This window comes from Acanthochromis polyacanthus, chromosome 17 (assembly GCF_021347895.1).
Source record: "Acanthochromis polyacanthus isolate Apoly-LR-REF ecotype Palm Island chromosome 17, KAUST_Apoly_ChrSc, whole genome shotgun sequence".
In the NCBI taxonomy this organism is placed as follows: domain Eukaryota; kingdom Metazoa; phylum Chordata; class Actinopteri; family Pomacentridae; genus Acanthochromis; species Acanthochromis polyacanthus.
This window is the reverse complement of record NC_067129.1, coordinates 8,258,372-8,277,577: the sequence shown is the minus strand read 5'-3', so window position 1 is coordinate 8,277,577 and position 19,206 is coordinate 8,258,372. Positions and strand designations below refer to the sequence as shown.

Sequence of the window (19,206 nt, the reverse complement as noted above, 5' to 3'; positions counted from 1 at the left end):
GTTTTCCTCTCTGTGACACTTCTGTCTCCTTCCAGTAGAATAGAAAGTCAGGACATTTAATTTGTTTAACAGTATTTTAAATACTCAACATGTCCTTGTTACTGTGAGTCACCTACAAAAGTAAGTGTTGACACATTTCCATATGCTACAACATTTTGGCCACAAATTAAATTCACCTCAGAAGCAGAGTTCTTAAAATGTACGTATAAAATAATCAAAACCAAATATAAAAATGTCTCGCATAATTTGGTTGAGCTGACACTTTAAACACAAGCAGTTTCTGACCTTAATTTCATTTCAACCAAGCAAAAATGAAAAAAAACAAGCTGTCAAATCACTTCTTTAGAAAGAGTTTATTTAGTGCATTTCTAGTTTGTCCACAGCAGGAACCAAAATATTAAGTTAATCTGTGCTCCCGTTGATTCACCAAAGTTCTGGTCCAACACCATTGGTCCACTCATATTCTGGTGCAATACTATTGGTCCAGTAGTGTTCTAACACCCTCACATTGGTTCACTAGTGTTCTGGTACGACACTATTGGCTCACTAGTGTTCTCTTTTGGTCAGGAACACGTAAGACCAAAGGGGGAGGGGGAAAAAAACGGACCTTCGGCATGCTGCTACTGAGCAGAAGTCCACAAGCTTCCATGCAACAACAAACAAACAAACAGCAAGGGACAACAACAACAAACGGAAAGATAAACAACAGCATTGCTTGTAAGAAGTAAGCATGGAAGCATATACAGTAAACCTTATATTAACCTGCTAAAGCCCTCAGGAGGTTTGTCTGATATACAACAGATCTTAAAAAGGTAAAATCCCCCCCCTCCCCAGACACATGCGTGCGCACACAACTTGCTCTCGCTTGCCCACGCACACAAACGCACCGACCGCAAGCACAGCATGTACTCAACCTCTCGCACACAAACACACACTCACACACAGGCGCACCTGCATGCAAACAAAGGATCAGTCCTTATAAGTGTACAAGGAATACGTTCGTCATTTTTAAAAATATGACTTAACCCCATGAGCTCTGTGTAAACATAGCGTACGGTAGAATAGATAAAGACTTCCTCCCTTCCTTTGTAACTCTCCTTTGTAGCTTTCTGGCCACTTGCCTTGTCGTAGCAGTAACCTAGTTAGTTAATACTTGGACTCTTTGGTTCTCTGTAACAGTCTGTTTTATCTGACTGTGTGACTGACTGACTTTCTCTGTCCCTCGTTTCTTTCTCTCCCTCCCTCCCCTTTTTGTTTTCTCTATCTGGTTACGACACAGCAGGAAGAGTAGTCGAAAGGGAAGAGATTCACAGGTCCTGTCCCTCTGCAGACGAGAGCAGCAGAGCCAGACAGATTGATTGTCCTTGATTTATTTACATCACAGTCAGTCACAGTGGGCTCCGTTAAGTGGAAGAACACATTCTCGTAATCCTTCCTTTTCTTTTTTATCCTAGCCTCACCCTTAACCCCTCACCAGCCTGAAGTGTGGGCATGTCGGCCTGAGATCTGTGTGTGTGTGTGTGGGTGGGTGGGTGTGGGTGTGTGTGTGTGTGTGTGTGGGTGTGTGTGTGTGTCTGCAGGTGTGTGTTTTTATGCGTGTATGTGTGAGGGGTCAGGGGGCTAGGATAAGTCATTGTTGCTGGCCGACTTTCCTCCGCCGTTGAGTAGGGCCGAAGCGCTGCGGCTTTTGGTCGGCGTGCCGCTGCCTGAACGTGAGAGTTCTGTCAGGTCGTGGAGGGAGGGCTCCCGGTACATGGCCACTGCACACAAACACACACAAGACAAGAATCATAATTCGCTTATTGGTATTGGTCTGACTGAATCACCCAGGTTTGGTATGCACGGCCTCGTTCGGGCAGTTAAGTACATTTAGTTCCCCTGCACAGAGATAACTCGGAGGTTTAATTAATCCTGATTTTATTGTCAGAGAGGATTTCCTGCTGTTTAAATCTGCACCGTAGCACTTCGTAAATGTGGATAAATTATATTCTGTACCTCCGAATGGCACAAAATATACAATTTACAAAGAAAGTAGCATTTTTTCCCCCTTAAATCTGATTATTTTTAGTCACTTAGAGGCAATAGAGACTAGCTGTCATGCAGCTGTGACATACTACCTTTTTAAGTTGCAAGCCTTTTACCAAACAGCTGCCAGGCTGAGCAGATAAGGAGCAGCATTAGCATTTATTTGGAGTCGTGTTTGTGTCCATCTGACGAATGTAAGTCCAATATCCAGTCTCCTTTCAGCTTTGTTTCCCCCTCCACTGATTCCTTAGGGAAATATCTGGCAGTTTAAGCTAAATCTGTGTGTCTGCCGTTCAGTGCTGGTCAGTGCACAGTTAGAGCTTTTGACTGGAAACAGCTGCCTGCTGCAGCTAGAAGTGGTGGGAATCAAACAAAAACAGCCAAGTTGCACGTCAGACTGCCAAAGAGATGAAAGATGCTAAACTGCACTCTAATGTTGGATAATTCTCTGTGGATTCATTATTACCAGCAGCACTTTGCCACATGTCATCTATTGTTACTATAGAACTATTGATTAGTCCATCTCTCCTCTCTTCCTGGTATCTTCCGTTAAAAGATATAATGTTCTAAGGCACCGATGAGCCAGACACAGGAATAGGGCCACCGAAGGCCTTGATCTCTACTGACCAAGCATGTTTATTTTTCCATCTCCCCTGACATATTTGAGTCTAATACTTTTATTGTATGCTACTGATGACTCATTGGTTGATTCTCTTTTCCTTTTCTAAACTGCCCAGGCGATCCCTTATCATTTGCTACCCTTTTTCTTCTTTCTTTTTACTTCTAAAATTCTTGTACACTGTGTACTTACATTCAATCTGTTACATTTACGCATCTTTGGTATGTACTTTAATCACTTTAAAAGGTCTGATTTGTCTAAAATCTAATAATATCTTCTTATACGATCTAAAATAATCTAATTTAGTGCAGCAGCATGGACATTTTCAAAAGCTTTCCAAAGATTCTTTTAAGTCAAAATCACCCTGAGATGCTAAAATTTATATTTTCACACTTAGCTTCTTTTTCAATTATGTTCTACATGGACACATCCTTAAATCTTAGTTATTATAAGACAGCATATGATGTTTTACCTAATGTTACCTTTGGTTGTTGCATATTCAGTCATGAATATTTAAAAATCCCCTCCAGACATGTTTAAAGACGAATGAAAAATGCTCTGCTATGTTTCCCTGATATGGTTTTCAACAAGAACATTAAACCATAAGAGGAGAAATGTCTTCTACACCTGTATAAAGTCCATTATCTCCATGTTTGTGTTCTGAAAATCTCAGGTTTTCACAAATTGCAAGTGTGAATCATGACTGGGTTCCAAACTTGTGATGTCAGAAAACCCTGCTTGTATAAACATGTATTAAACTGAAGGTGAGCTCAGAGAAACTTCACCAATGAATCTGAAAACAGTCAAATCCACATGCACACCGCCTACATTATTTTGCACAGTAAAAGGAACAACAAGGAAAACATTTTTGAGTTCTTCAGATGCTTTAAGCAACTGTTAAGCTCCTCCGTCGGTCCTACCTTTGAGCGGTTTCGGTATGAAGTGTGCTGCGGCCTTGTTCTTCTTGACGTGGTTCCCCTTCATGATTCCTCCCTCCTTGTTGAGTCCCAGGTACCAGGCCCGGCCCGAGGCCTGCTGCCGATACAGCATGGAGGAGTAGGTGACGTAGTAGTTCTCAAACACCGACTCCTTGAACTTACACTCCGGGGTAAAGTGTTCCTGTGCAGAAAAGTGACAGACATTAGAATGAATCGCGAAAGAAAGATGACAGGGAGGTGATGAAGTGGTCGTGGAGAGGTGGGGCGTTAGCTGCAGGAGGAGCCGAGGCACCGAAGGCACGGGTTTGTAATGGCAACTCCATTATAAAGTGTTCAATCACTCCTCCATATTGCCATCAGTGTGTTCATCCATCAGCTGGCCGGCTCTTTGATTCATTATCTCGGCCAAGCTGTAGTCTCCCAGAAAAAACTGCACCAACTTAGGACAGCTGACATTTGCATTTCCTTATTCCTGCATCTCCATAGCAACCGGCTACTCCCTTGAATACCAACCAGCCCACTGAGAGAAAGATGGTGCCCAGGTTGCCGGGGGAGACGGAAAGATACAGAAAGAATGCTCTTTCTCCCCATCATCTATTAATTTTGTATGAATTTTGGTTAAGTTTGTGTCTGCATCGTCTTCTCCTTCGTTCAGTGAGAAAACCTTAGAGATGCTTAGTGTGTATCTTTATAAATACTGTGTGTTTGTATTCTGCATTTAATATCAGGTGCAAAGATGAGACGAGTGATATCAGTGTTATGACTGAAGCCAGCTCCCTCAGAATGACAATGCAAAGCAGCCAGGACTGGACCTGATGGAGCAGATACCGTGGTGGCGTACGTGCTTCAAGCGTGCCTGTTATTACATCGAGGTGCGTGCCGTTTTTCTATTTCCTCTTTGTTAGTTTTCGTCTTTTTGGTTTCGCAGCTCTGTTTGGACTGCTGGAAGTGCGTGTTATTTTTGTTGATTCTTTTTTGTTATTGCTTCTCCGCCACCCACCATCAGTGTTCAAGAGCTAAAGTGAGGCACTTAATGCACTGCACTGCAGCCAACACTACCTCCTGACCTGTCTGAAAAATACTATCCATGCATGCACAGCGGGGATGTATATCGAGTGGTGGGGGGAAAAAATAAATAAACATGAAAACTAATTTTGGGAGTTGCGTGTAAATGGACACGAAGTAATCTCCCTATCAAAGAATGACCGAGGGGAGATAAACAAAAGGAGGCTAGAGGATGATCTGAAATCAATCCTGAGAAGCCACAATATCAGGAGACAGATAAGGGAGGCTCAGACACTGGATTATAACACCCTGTGGCAGCTGAGTCACAAGGCAACACTGTAGTTAAAGTATTGATGTGATGATAGGATGGTAATGAGACTGCTCAGACTGAAAGCTTTTTGCTTCATTACTCAACCTGACCCAAAGAAGAGATTCTAGTCTGTGGCGGTGATATTGATGGTGATGAAGAAGAAGGCGTGTGTGTCTGTGGTGACCTACAGAGGTGTAGAGAAAGCCTTCGTTGTTCATTGCCAGGTAGAGTTTGGTCTGGACACCCTGGATGGCCACCACACGAAGCCCCACTGGGATCAGGTTGAACACAGCTACATATGCACGCACACAAACACATGGAGACACAAACATGCGGCGAGGAAAAACAGAGAAAAATACTCATCAATATCAATGGCACGATGACACCCGCATTTTTACAAAAGAGATGCTATTTTAGAAGGTCAGTCGGGTGATGCCGTGACTGAATTATACCAACAATTTAGCTCCAGGTATAAAGCGTGGGATGAAAAAGGGGAAGAATTATCAAAAGGCGCGCTGCAAAGCAAGGTTTGGTAAACATTTGAGCGGTGCAAGGACACGTTTGGACAGAAAAAGCCACAGATTTCCTCTATCATGCACACGAAAACGTTCCTGCCAGAGCTACAATTAATGATCCGTTTCATTATCAGCTCGAGTGTTCGCTATTTTCTCCATTCAATCAATCATTCAGTCTGTGAAATGTCAGAGGGTGGTGGAAAGTGCCCATCACAACTTCCCACACAGAAAATGATGCCTTCAAATGGCTTTTTGTTTGATTAACAGACCGAAGCCAAAAAAAATATCCACTTTGCAATGATATAAATAAGAGCAAAGCAGCAAATCTTACATTAAAGAAACTGCAATCAGAGAATTTGCTTGGGAAGTGAGTTTAACTATAATCAAAGCTGCTGTTTAATCAGCTAATTTGTCGTTCGAGTGACGTTTCAGGCATATTTCTGGGCTTTGTTTAGGCTTCTTAACACTGCGAGATTCAAGATGCTCTGGCTGTTTGAGGATCTTCCAGCACAAATGGCAAGCTGTCTGGGCTCCACACTGTTCAATGCATGTTTGCACAGAATAAGTAGCTGGAGCAGGGACACAATTATTCCTGATATTTTGATGAGTCAGGGTCCTTCTTTAATTATAATCATTTAGCCAACCATGTTCTTTATAATGGCTGCGGTTATATGGAGATGTGGATTACATGGATTATCCATCCAGACCCAGTCACGGGTGACTTGATTCCATGTGGGCAGGCGTTTACATGATGTATACACCATGTAATCGTTTCATTAAATGCACGCGCCCCCGTCGTAGCCGCGTCCTCCGGTACGTACACAACAGTTGGTGGCCCGAGAAGTAGCAGAGATTAATGCGAGATGCTGGCAACACCAACTGTGCACAAGCAGGAGAGTGATTGCCGTCTGAACCATAACAACAGAATTGAATTAGCCGTATCAATCACACGTTGTGGCCTGCGTGCGCTCGTGGGTGTGAGAGAATGAGATGGAGCGGAGGGGGGTGAAGAAAGAATCTGCTCACGAGTTCAACCTTTCATTACTTCAGAGACGTGAGCATTGCACTGTATGTTGTGGGGATATTTAATCAATTTCTTTAACCAGGAAACATTTAACACAGTCAGATTGCCGTGTTGCCGTCTGACATTTGGAGGAAAAGCGTGCACCATCTCACTAATTAAATGAACACTTGACATGTTGTTGAGTGACGGCCTGAATTAGAATTTCCGCATCAAACGGATTTCCACAGGGTGAAGTTTATCATTAAAGTGGATTTAACTGGGTTTGGATGTTGACTCCAAAGTGGAAACTTGGGAATTAAATTAAATCACCCCTTGCTTGTTATTAAACCTTCAATGTGTTGCAATATTGTGCTGTACATGAAGGGATATAAATCGACTCTGAGTGAGACTGTAGGAAGGCATAGTTTCAGTCTCTACTGTAAATTATTATATATTTATCATTTCATGTTCCTTTATTTTATGAGTTTGAAAGATGGTGTTAAAAGTACAAATGCCTAAAGTAGTTGAAAAGATCCAGCCCAAATAGTTTTTTTTCTTATAGAAAGAAATATAGGAAAGATTTTTGTGTTTTGATGCACAGAGAGACAATCTTTTTCTATTGTCGGCATTGGAGGAAGACACTTTGTTTTTCAATTTATGTCAGTTCTACAGCTGATTTAAAGCTGAAAAGAATGGTTGATTTACAGAAAACGTATCTATTGATAACTGAATATTTGCTGTAGTCATTTTTTCCAAGCTTCTTATATTTATTAAATGGAATGATTTAATACTTTCCTTTAACATACACATATGATAGTAAGTTCAACATCTTTTAAATTTGGACTGTTGAGAAGATTATAAGGGTATTTTCTAGAATTTACCTGAGTCTCATTTGCATTTCTCTCTATACCCTGACATTTAACAGCCAAAATGATCAGTGAGTTGAGAAAATAACTAGCAGATTAACTGATAATGAAAATATTCATTTCTTGCAGCAGCAAGTTCATGTTTGAAACAAATGGAGCAGCAGCCTTGATATATGTCCACAGACCAGAGTCAGACTCACCATAGGTGCTGTCCTCATCCTTGGTGCCATCAATTGTGCCATCAGGCTGCATCTGCAGCTGGAAGCCCTGGCGACTGGAAAGCCTGGTCACAATGCCCTTTAACTGGGGCTCTGAGAGGAGAGAAGAGGACAGAAGAGATGCATGAGCTGCATTCATTTCTTGTTACGCCATCATGTGATCACATGGATCAAATCCAGCAGTCTCCAGGAAGCCGGAAGTTTCAGAGGAGGAGAAGCTGTTTATATCTCCAATCACTGGTGCTGGAGAGCCCAGTATCGATCGCTGACCCCTGAACATTGTAGCTCTCATTAAAATCAGATACTAATTAACAGATGTGGCATGATGGAGTAGTCCAAGCTCTGGTCTCAAATAATAGGATTCTGGTTTCAGCAAAAGTCTTCACAGTTGCTACAACACTTTGCTGCTGAACAACATAAAGTTATTTACATGAGATGTTTATGGAGTCATGCAATGGGATGGATTCCAGGTGGAGAGGAGATGAAGTGCTGAGGATCCGGCTTAGTGATGAGAAAAAATGGTGTTGGATGGTGGTGGTGAATATGATGATGCTGGCGGAGAAGATGGTTGAGGTGGTGGTCCTGCTCATGGCTCTCCATGCTCTCATCCCCCCCCCCAAACACCCCTCAGACCTGGTGGTCGCCTTCTCTTCCGTTTCTTCCTCGATCCAAACAATTTGACGCGCGAGAACACGTTCAGCTTGCTCGGCTTCTCGTTTGCGCCTTTGCTGTTGCTCGGGCTGCCGCTGCCTCGGCACGCGTTCGCCTTCTCCCGCTCCCTCGCCTGCCGCTTCTGGCGGATCAGGGAGCTGGCGATGGCCGCTGCCCGGGACATGTTCCCCCGGTAGAGTGAGACGAGGCTGTGCGTCCCGGTTGGAGAGGGCGTTCGCAAGGCAAAGGCGGTGTGTGGGGGGTGTGCGGGGAGGAGGGGGGGGGGGGTCTACACCACCCACGGCTTAGTTCGCATCACACACCGGCCGATGCAGTCTCGCAGATATCCGTGATTTTAAAGAGCGTCCAGAATCCTCCATCCGTGCGTCCGGGCGCGTCATAGAAGTCGTTTAAACAAATCCGGTTACTGTGCCAGTGACTGAGCGTTAACGCCTCACATACCCCTCCTCTCCTCCTTCTCCTCCCCCTCCTCCTCCTCCCCAAGGGGTCTGAGTGGCAGAAAGCTGTCTGATTCCCCCCTTCAGGTGATCTTCTCCTTCCTCTTCTGAGCGTCCCGAGAGAGCGCGGAGGAGGTGATCCAGTCCCGGGTCCGAGTGGCGAATCAACAGCTTAGGAGCTGCCGGGAACGACACCGGGGCTTGTTGTTGATGATCACTGCAGCTGCTGTTTCCTCTTCTGCTGCTGCTGCTCTGCGCTGCTCCCCCAGTGATGCTCCGCTCCTCGACGCTGTCCGTGACAGAAATGCAGCAACCGGAATGTTTGTCAATGAAACAGCTCGGGGCCGGTTCAGTGGGAAAGGGATCATGATGCAGCCGTGCCGTTCATAAAACTGCTGCAGCCCTGCCCGGCACGAGGATGAGGAAGAGGAGGAGGGTGTGTGGATGTGCGCGTTATGTGTCCGTGTGGGGAGGAGGAGGAGGTGGTGGTAGAGGGGGGGAGGAAGGGTGAGGGAGGTTTGGGCAGCTCTTTCTCAGAGGGCACCTGTAGGCAACCCCCACGTGGCATGATATTTACATGTTGCACTGATGTGTGATAGGGCAGGGGGAGGTGGAGGGGGAGAGAGATGAAGCAGGGTGTAATAAAGGAGGAGGAAATAAACAGTGAAATAAGGGGAGGGAGGGAGGGAGAGGAGACAGGTGAATGAATGAGAGGAGGAATAATGGAAGAAGAAGAGGGGGAGGTGGGAGAGAGAGAGACAAAATGAGATATTGAGTGTGTGAGGAGAGAAGCTTGTAGAAAATCTCCCAGAAATGGATTGGAAAAGAGAATGATGAATGAAAGAGGAGGGGAAAATGAAGAGAGGCAAGAGAGTCAGTGGCAGAGAGAGAGAGAGGAAGGAGTGGAGAAAAAGGGGAAATTGCATAGATAAAGAGGCATGAGGAAATGAGATAAAGGAGAGAGAAATATGGAAATAAATGCTAAATGAAGTGAAGACCTGCTGAGGCTATGAGAGAGAGAGAGAGAAAATGAGAGAGAGAGAGAGTGAGGGGGAAAGGAGGGGCTCCCCTCCTATTTTGGTGCAGAGGTTCACCACTGCTGCAGCATGCAAGAAGGAAGGTGAATACCAGAAGCAGCACTTCAGTTTAGGTGTCATTCCCCCCTCCCCTGCATGTTTTGCATTAGAGCAGAGGCGGGCATCCAGCGGCAATCAGCCGCCTCATGCATGCCGTCTGGCCGCAGGCAGCCCCCACAGGGAAGCAGATGCACAGCTGTCAGAGGCAGATACAGCTGCAATGGCGCATGGCAACTGGTACAGAAGAAGAAGAGGAGGTGGAGGAGGTGGTGGTGGTGGTGGACAAAAAGCCCGGAAAACTCGCAGCGGAGGTTGCATGTGGCACCTGGCGCCCGAAACAGCAGGCAGGAGGTGGTGCATGCTGTTCTCCGGATGGGAAAGATTGTGAAAAATCAATGGCTGGAGAGAGCGAGAGAGGATGTGGTGAGCCGGTAAAACTGCATAACTGAAGAAGAGGCAAACTCAGTGGGCTGCAAAGCCACTGTGAGAACGATAAGGCAGTAGGTGGAGGAAAAGTGATGGACAAGGTCAAGATCTGGTCACTGAGGTGGAGCTTTAGCCTGCCATTGACTTGGAGTCCCAGCCATGGCCTCCTTGGTTAGGTAAGAACCCTTGTAAATTTGCAAAGATAAATATAGTTGTAGCTGTGACTGTACAGTTCAACACACATTCCCTGAGAACACTTTAGTCTTGACATACTTCAAAACCTTTAATGTCGCCTAAAAAGCAAACCCGCAAGTAATGACTGAAAGCCAGGTCTGGTCCTTCATCTTTCTTTCATGAGATCTCTGCTTTAAGCCCAACACCACGTGCCCCTGAAAGCAGCAGCCACGCAAAACATCAGAGCAGCATAAAACACATCCGATACAAGGTGATCCTGAGGAACACAACCGGTTCCTGCTCTCAGCCGCCACAGAGGCAAATTTAAATGTTACACAAAGAAAGCAGATCAATAAGCGGATCGATAGAAAAGCAATCAAACAAATGAGCAGCCAGACAACACCGAGCGAGGAATTAGAAATGGATTTGTCACTGGGATTAAAAAATATCTTATTTAAATAAATGATTAGGCCAAAAATAATGAACAAACTTGAGTCTGTGTGTGTAAAAATTAAGAGTAAAGTGCCCTAATGTGACACATGCTTGCATTAATGTAAACAAATGTAAACAGCTAAAAATACATTTGAGTTTTTGGAGCTATTTTATGATAAGAAAGTAAAGCTCTTTAAGTTGTAGTTGGAGCTCCATAACGCCACCTACAGGCAGTTTGGAGATTTGACCAAAGGGAGGGGGGAGAAAAAGAAAAGTAAGGCTGGAGAAGAGAGAGTTCACTATGACAGAGGACACTACACTTGGCAACACTTTAGCAAATATTCAGCTGAGGCTTGTGTGGATTCAGTGTAATCAGCTGCATATTAGCAGACCAAAACTTTCAAATTCTTCAAAAGCAGCAGTTTGACACACTTAAACCTCCAATTTGTGTTCTTGAATCATGTCCTGGAACATTTTGATTAAGGTAAAATTTAACCCCATTGCCTTAACCCCAAGTTATATTGCTTGATCTTATTCAGAGAGAGAAGAAGATGTAAGAAACCGCCCTGCAGGCCGACATGGATTTTGTGAGTAATTGGATTAGTCCAAGTGGAAAACGCTGAGACTTTTGATTCGGGGGTCTCAGAGGTGGGTTGTGATAAGTTAAGCCAATAAAACTATTCATTTAACGCTGACAAAATGAAAGCAGGATGTTGTTTTCTGCATAAATATAGTGTGTTTTTTTTAAAAGTTGAGGTTGTGAAATCTGCCCTGTAAGTTCAGGTTCTCAGCTCCTGAAATGCATTAAATATGGATTTATTCAAAGGGCTGCAAAGGACACAGCAGAATAATATTAAAAGCCAATATTACAAGGATATTTATTATAATAGTGTGTTTTCAAAAGCTCATCATGTGTCTAATAGGAGCAGAAGGGCGCGGCCTCTTTCAGCACCACGGACAGCGCTTCAAGTTCAAACTCGGTCCGAGACGCACTTTGACTCAATTTATACCAAAATATTCAAATTTTATTAAACAAAATTCTCAGAAATGGCAAGTTAGACACTTTTAGGAGTCGTAGCTAAATATAGGACTCATCCATAGAGACCAGACAACAAGAAATATCTAAAAAGTCGCTTTAAAGACTTCCTTCCTCATTGTAACTCAACCTGCGCCCCTCCTGCGCTCTGACACTTTATTCCCAAAGCCGACCAGAGTTTTGCTGATATTCTTACAACTTCTCCTAAGAATTTTGTAACATAATCGCCATAAGTTAAATCTCGCAGCCTGAGTCTGTTTCCCTTCTGGTCTTACCTGAGGTGGATCGACGGAGAGGGAAAGTCATGCTGCGCCTGTGGAGCTCCGGAGCCTTGTGCTCATGGCTTTTTTTCGCGCTTCCTGTTGTGCGCCGCTCGACGAAAAGAGGACGAATTACCGAAGTTCAAACCAGAGAATTCTCCACGGCATTGGATCCATTAAGGCCGTGCACGCTGCGTTGACGGGAGATCATTACAGAACATTAGAGGCCATTAAGCCGTTGGAACCGGTCATCAATGATTCATCTCGAAGCCCCGCTGATCTGGCACAATAACTGAAGGAGGGAGCCAGCAGGCCGGTTCCAGATCCAAGGATCTATCGAGGAAACTGTGTGTGCTGTGTTTGTTAGTGTGAGTGAGAAGTGAGTGAAGCTGGGACTCAAGCAGGGCTCCTAAATCTATATTACTGCACTGGTGAGGTCTCAATTGACCTCCCAGTGACCCCTGACCTTAAAATAGCCACAAAAACTAACAAATCGCTGCATAACAAGTTACAAGGGCCTCTGTGGCTACTTTTATCTTCTGTAAGTTGCTTCTTGTCATCTTAAAAATGCATTTAAGCAGTGCAACTGAGAAATATTACCAGTTAAACTGCTGATTTTGTTCCTAATTACCCAGAAAATATTATTAAAATCTCTGTCAGTTTCCTGAGTCCAAATGCCACGTCATCAACTTCACGTTTTCCACTATCAACACTCCAAAAAGCAGGAAATTGTCACATCTGAGAAGCTAAAACTCACTGCCTAAATTGAGGAATCGTGCACAGAAAATACCAAACACTAAAAATGACATATTGGATGTTAAATGCAGGCAAAAAGCTGGATCAACCAAGAGGAGTAAGAAAATTCAGTATGGACTCACCAAAGTGCATCAGCTTATTTAGAATAGAATAGAGATGCTTTATTCATCCCCAAGGGGAAATTCTGTTGTTAGTTCAGAAAAAGTAAAGTGGCCACTGCCACAAATAAAGAAAATAACTATGCTAAAGTACAATATTCCCAATAAAGTGCAAAATACACTAAGATTTTAAAAAGTACAAAAGTGAAAAGTGCACCCTAAAATGTCAAATGCTAAATATAAAAATATACAGTGAATGAGCAATTTTATTTGCTCATTAGAATGAGAAAAATAAATAAAAATTACTATTTTGAATAATTTCTCACAGACTAAGCTATGATAGTCCACAAAATGCTAAACCCCAAATGACCGTCAAGCTAAACTTCCATTTTTATACCTAATTATTTCAAAATTTTACTCAAAAGTGCCCCCAAGCATTTTTCAAACCCACAAATGTACATTCCAATATTCATTCCGTACTTATCATATAAAAAATGTCTCGCACAGTCACAGTGTTTAAGCTATAGATGGAAACAATATGCACCAGCTGCATGTTTGAATAAACAAATACAAGCAAACTCAGTGAATTGGCCTTGATTTGAAGCACTTTCGAAACAGAGACAAACTTGCACAGCATGCACACAAACACTCAGAAACACAACTAATGGCTCTGCACTGCATCTCACACTGAGTCTGTGGGCTGCATCCCCGCAAAGCACATTAAATAGTAGCTTCACTCAGAGTGACGCTGCCAGTTCAGGATTACACACAGACTCTGCACAGCCATCCACGGCGCTATATTATCAGTCCATTACATTGTTGTCCTGTTACAGTGCTTCCTGTGAAGTAGCCAGTTAAATCACAGCGGCGTCCGTATTACCGAGATGATACAGAAAGCATTACGGATTGCAGAGTGTCTGCTGCTGCTGCAGTACGGGGGAGCATAAAATCACAGAAGGCAGTGAAGCAGGACACTGGTAGAGAACTTGCAAATTCAGCAACTTAAAAAGTGAAGCTAAAAGAAGAATCAGAAATCACTTTGCTTCTCCTGATTTCCCAAATCTCACTAAAACTCCATTAGTGCACTTAATTGCCAAAGCTTTCTGTGATCTGGAAATGACTGCATTGAGTAGAAGGATGATCTGGGTCGTTTGTGTTTAGATTTCTTCCTTTATTACGCCCTCTGTTTGTCTCAGTTGGAAATGGCATACAGTTTCAGCTTTGAACAAACAAATAATTCCTCCCAAAGCAGCTCTGTGGCCTTGGCTCAGAATAGCAAACCACAAAGATGGCAGCAGGTACAATTTGGCAAAGGTTTCCAGGCCAGCAGCCTGGGACGGCAGCCAGTATCCAATCACTGTAATCTACCCCCCCCCCCCCCCCCCCCAAAAAAAAAAAAAAAAAGAAAGAAAGAAAACCTCTCAGTAGCTGTTTTCCCATCAGAGTATCTGCTGTCATCCACCACCAGCTGTTCAGACAATCAGCCACTAGATGGCGCCATATTACCAGAGAACATAATGTAAGACTAAGGTGGTGGTTGTAGAAAGAGTGTTTGCACATAAAAGGTTAAATAGTTGATGTTGGACAATCTGCAAATAATCACTTCTAAGTACCAGGAAAGTGTGTGACAAGATTTCATGACCAAGCATCCAATTTAAAAGTCAAACCTCTCTGAGAACAAGATGTTAATGAGTTCTTGTGCTGCCCGAATTTAATCCTTAATCGTATTATAATAGATGGAGCACACGGTGACATAAAACCCTGCTTGTCTGTCCAGCAGAGAGAGTTCTTACTAAGATGTTTTAGTCTAAAAGTAAAACAGATGTGACAGATTGCAAACACTACTGGGTTGGTATTACTTTGTATTATGTTGGCAAACAAAGTGACAATGCACTTAATCAATTTAATTTCCAGTTGCAGCCTCAGAAACTGCTCAGTCTGTGTCTTTTAAATGTAACTTTCATAATTAAAATTTAAGGCTGTTATCCTTCCTTGTCATCATATAAACAAACACCCCTTTACCACAATACACTGAAGAAATATTATAAAATACTCAAACGCAGAATCGATGATGTCATCTCAAACAAAATGTCCTGAGAGCATTTTTTTTTTACAGGCGCTACTAGCAAAATGAATCACCTTATCTTTTAATATAAAAAACAAAGAAATTAAAGACAAATAATGTCAACATTAAAATGTCTTCAAATAACCACAGAATCGTTAGTCAAACTTCAAACAGGGCTTTTTAAAACTGTCATGGCCTTCTTATTATTTCACATTCAAATGTTTATAGATTTACAGTTTATTTCAACTAATATATTCATGTTAATGGAATAAATAAAATATGTACAAATTGCTAGCCAGAGTTTTTATGGCTGTGGCACTTCCTGAGCAGACAAGCTGCACATACTTGTTTCTTAGTCTAATTCCAGCAAGCTTTCTGATAATATTAAATTGAGTACAGTTATATTTGATCATTTTTTAGATCGAATTTTGATCTTTTAACACAGCATGTGATCATCACTCCTGAAAAAAATAATAAATCCAAATGACCAGCACCCTATTTTAACAATATACAACTAGCAAAATGGGACACTGACTAAATTTGCATTTTGTTAAAGGGGCAAACAGAGTAAAAAACAGATTCTTGGTGGCTTTCAAACATAACTGCATTCCATTACAAAACAAATTGGAATTACTTTTTAGATGTCATGGCCACTTTAATGACTCCATACATATGTCAACTATATTTTTTCTTAATTAAATGCCTGTTCTGCGATGTATGAGTATTGATTTGGGGATATTTTATGTATTCCCAATTTGCCAGGTGTCCAACTTTTACCAATACTCGCCCTTCTTGAAACATTCAGTTCTGATTGAGACCACATGATGTTGAAAATTGCACTTTATGAAACTGTACTGGACTTAATTATACTAAAAAGTCTAACAATCCTACCACATATTTTGCACTGTGGCTCCACCCTGTAAACCACAACAACAGATTATGTTTATAAATGAATCAACATCACAGATTTTAGAAATTAGAATCCATGTCCGGAGGCTGTTTTGGGTTTTCTCTCTCAGTGGATCAGTCATCCTATAAATCACTCCTCCTTTGTTTATTGACGTGGTTTTATTGCCTTTTTAGTATATTGATGTGTTCTTTTGTGCCCTTTCCAAGTGCTTTACGGGTAACAATTGACGTAAACTAAATACGGTTTATTACAGTAGAGTCATAAGCAACTTGACGTTCTGTTCTAATAACCCGTAGTTTCCAAGAAGCTGAAGTTAATCTAAATATCCCAATTGTATGCAGCCGGCAGGCATCCGCTATCTGCTCCTCAGATACCCTGGTTGAAGCTTAATCAATTGGTACTCTATTTTTATTGCTGCTGTCTGTTAATTGCTGATTTCCAATTTAGCTTTTTTATGAAGCGTACTGCCAAATTAGCTCAATTCCCCAGAGCTATGCGTTGTTCCCGATGGGGATGGGATGTTTTTCACGGACTATCTACACTTACACAAACCAGTCAGAGTTATTCATCATGTTTTTTTCTCTTGGAAAACCTAAAAATGTAGTTTGAAAACTTCTCACTTTAGTCTCAACTTTTTTTTTTCATAGGTTCATAAGGCGTTGGGGAATAAACACCCACATACCCAACTGTGGTTCTCACTACAGTAGCTGTTTTTCACCCTCTGATGTGAGGGGGCAGCAGTGAGCACATTAGTTTTGTGTCTCAATGAAGCAAAGAAGAAAAGTTGCTCAGCCACAACTATAGACTGTATAATAAAGTACAGCATCTATGGCCACAACATTAAGATCACTGACAGGGGGAGTGAATAACATTGATCATCTTATGGCAATACAATGATCTGCAGGGAAACTGCTTCATACTTTTCCAGACTAAGCACACAAACACAACACTGTTGATGATGCTCTCTGCAACACTATAAAAAACTGCTCGAGGAACATGACCAAGAGGTTTAACCTGGTCTCAACCATATCCCAGCTGGGGATGCAACAGAATAAGTGGGATTCATGAAAGCTCCACCACAAAACCCACAGTGACCGAAAGGATTCATCACAGAATCCTGTGACAGAGACACCCCAGAGGCCCTGTGCTGTTTCAGAGGCACAATGGGGGCCTACATAATATCAGGCTGGTGGTTTTAATGTTGTGGCAAATCCTGTACTTACTCAAGCAACACAAACGAGCAATTTATGCTTCATCAAATAGTATTTTTACTTACCTATATCTGCCTATCTAACTCAAATGTGCTGCGTGCTAAGTGGACAAATAGAGCTGCTGTTTAAAAAAACAAGACTCTAAGTTCTGAGTTCTGAGAACAAAAGGCAGAATTCTAAGTTTAAAGTCAGTCAGATGGATATAGATATATATACACTACCAGTCAAAAGTTTGGGCACACTTTCTTATTCAAATGAATGAGAAAGTGTGTCCAAACTTTTGACACTTGAAATGTTTTTTTTCCCCAGATGTATGCCAACATGTGCAAATATTTAACAAAAATTAGATTTTTCTTTAACCATGTTTCAGCATTTCAAATAAACAGATATGCTTGTGAAACTTAAAGCTTATGCTAATGGTGTGGTCCAATATTTTTATAGTCATACCTTCACAAAGGTGAGTTTGTTTCTCTATGCCAGTACACACAACATTAACATAGTACTAGGGATAAAAATTAATTTTCTTCCATGTACGTACTGAGGTGACGGCAGAAATCCTTTCTAGTCTACCCAGAATTACTCAAACAGTTAAAACTGGTTATAAAAGTTTATTATACACACCAGAGAAAATGCTTTGGAGGATGAACATGTTAAAAATCTCTGAGTTGGTCTTGTGCTGTGGGTAAACATTCCTAATAAACTTAAATAATGAAGAGTATATATATATATATATATATATATATATATATATATATGTTGTATTTGGTTTTTTTTATAGTGGACCTATTTTTTCTCCATTATAATGCAACATTCTGACAACAGTGATGGGTAGTAATGGGTGGATGCTACTTTTCCTCTGAATCTTTACCGTTTTCCTCCTAACATGAGGGACAATGCTGCCACTAATTTCCCTGCTGGCCTACACTTTTCTTAATCCTCTTTCCTGGCTTTACAACTCATTTCAACAAAACCTTTGATAATCACCTTCAGATTAAGATTTAATCATGATCATTTGATTTGTTGTTTGGTGCCAGTTCACATTTAAAACCTCAGAATGTCATTTTTCCATCTTTAAACTGTGATGCAATCAACAAGGCGGACAATCAATGTGTAGAAACTAATTTAGACTTAATACAATTTTTTTTTAAAAAAGAGAGAATAAAAGCGTTTCTGTTAATGATATGAGAACATGTGTCCAAATTCCTGATTAAAGTGCTCTATTCATTTTACAGAGCAGATCTCCAGGTCTATAACTGGCTCTGCTCAGTTTTATGAAAAGCCGCTGTTTTATGAATGAGTCGGGGTTTCATGCGCAGATTATTATTCATGACAGAGCTCAGCTTTCGGGCAACTCCCTTTTTTGTCACCATGGCAATGATAGTTTCCCAGTTTCCATTGCGGTGCATCCCGTGTCGATTTTATTGCTGTCCAGAGGGGACTGATGAATGAATTTGTGCACTCGCTGCTTGGTGGAATGAGATGTGAGAGCCAAAAAAAAACTCTTCTTTGGGAGAAGTAATAACCCATGTTAGTGATTTTACAAGATTGACACTTATTGGATCTTTCATCTTGAGCACAGAGTAATTAAAGACCATGCAGAAGGTTTATGAGTGTCCTCCATGCAATCTGTTTGGTTCTCCGACAATAAAATACACGAAATAACCTCAAAAGCTGCAAGTTGCTACATCTGTGCAGAGAAAACGTGAGATAAATGAGAAATCCTGAGTTTATATTAGTATAATTCAATGAAGAGGTTTTAAGGCTCCATTGTGAAGCTTCCACTCTCTGCCTGTGTATTCTGGACTGTGGGGACAATGGGAATAAGTGTGCTGATCTCAGCATCCCCACTAAGCTTCAGCCCACATTTCTGCTCGCAATTAAGAAGAAAAAAAAACCGCAACACTACATCTTTGTTCTCATCCAACTCGGGTTCCTCACCTTTGGCGGCATGGTCCTTGTCCTCCTTGCCTTTCGTTTTTCCGCTCATGGAGCTCGAGCCGCTTCTTGCTGGTTGTTCAATCAAACTTCAGCTGTGAGATGAAGGAATTGTCTTTTTCTTCTTTCCTTTCTTTACTCGTTCATCCTCCTCGGATTTGTTTCTCCCTCTTCCAGGCTCCGCGGTCCCACCTCTCGCCCTCTGGTCCCTCCTGTCCC

At 42.1% G+C, this 19,206-nt stretch overlaps 1 protein-coding gene across 2 annotated transcripts; it reads right to left on the bottom strand.

Annotated features, from left to right (window-relative positions):
• Positions 1–338: 338 nt before the first annotated feature.
• On the bottom strand, positions 339–19,173 carry fgf13b (fibroblast growth factor 13b). Of its 2 annotated transcripts, none has more exons than XM_022206235.2 (5): positions 18,991–19,173; positions 7,482–7,592; positions 5,086–5,189; positions 3,565–3,763; positions 339–1,760 (listed from the first exon to the last, which is right to left on the bottom strand). In XM_022206235.2, exons 1-5 carry the CDS (start codon positions 19,037–19,039, stop codon positions 1,621–1,623), a joined length of 603 nt encoding a protein of 200 aa, XP_022061927.1. In that variant the 5' UTR covers positions 19,040–19,173; the 3' UTR covers positions 339–1,620. The 2 variants fall into 2 exon arrangements, with proteins under 2 accessions (XP_022061927.1, XP_022061926.1); XM_022206234.2 differs by lacking the exon at positions 18,991–19,173 and adding an exon at positions 8,133–9,105.
• Between the last annotated feature and the right edge of the window lie 33 nt (positions 19,174–19,206).

Coding starts and splice junctions, on each gene's coding strand:
- fgf13b (XM_022206234.2), bottom strand. CDS start 8,334: ATGTCCCGGGCAGCGGCCATCGCCAGCTCCCTGATCCGCCAGAAGCGG. Junction 7,593..8,132: donor GAAGAGAAGGCGACCACCAG/GTCTGAGGGGTG, acceptor CTCTCCTCTCAG/AGCCCCAGTTAAAGGGCATT. Junction 5,190..7,481: donor GGATGAGGACAGCACCTATG/GTGAGTCTGACT, acceptor GTGCATATGTAG/CTGTGTTCAACCTGATCCCA.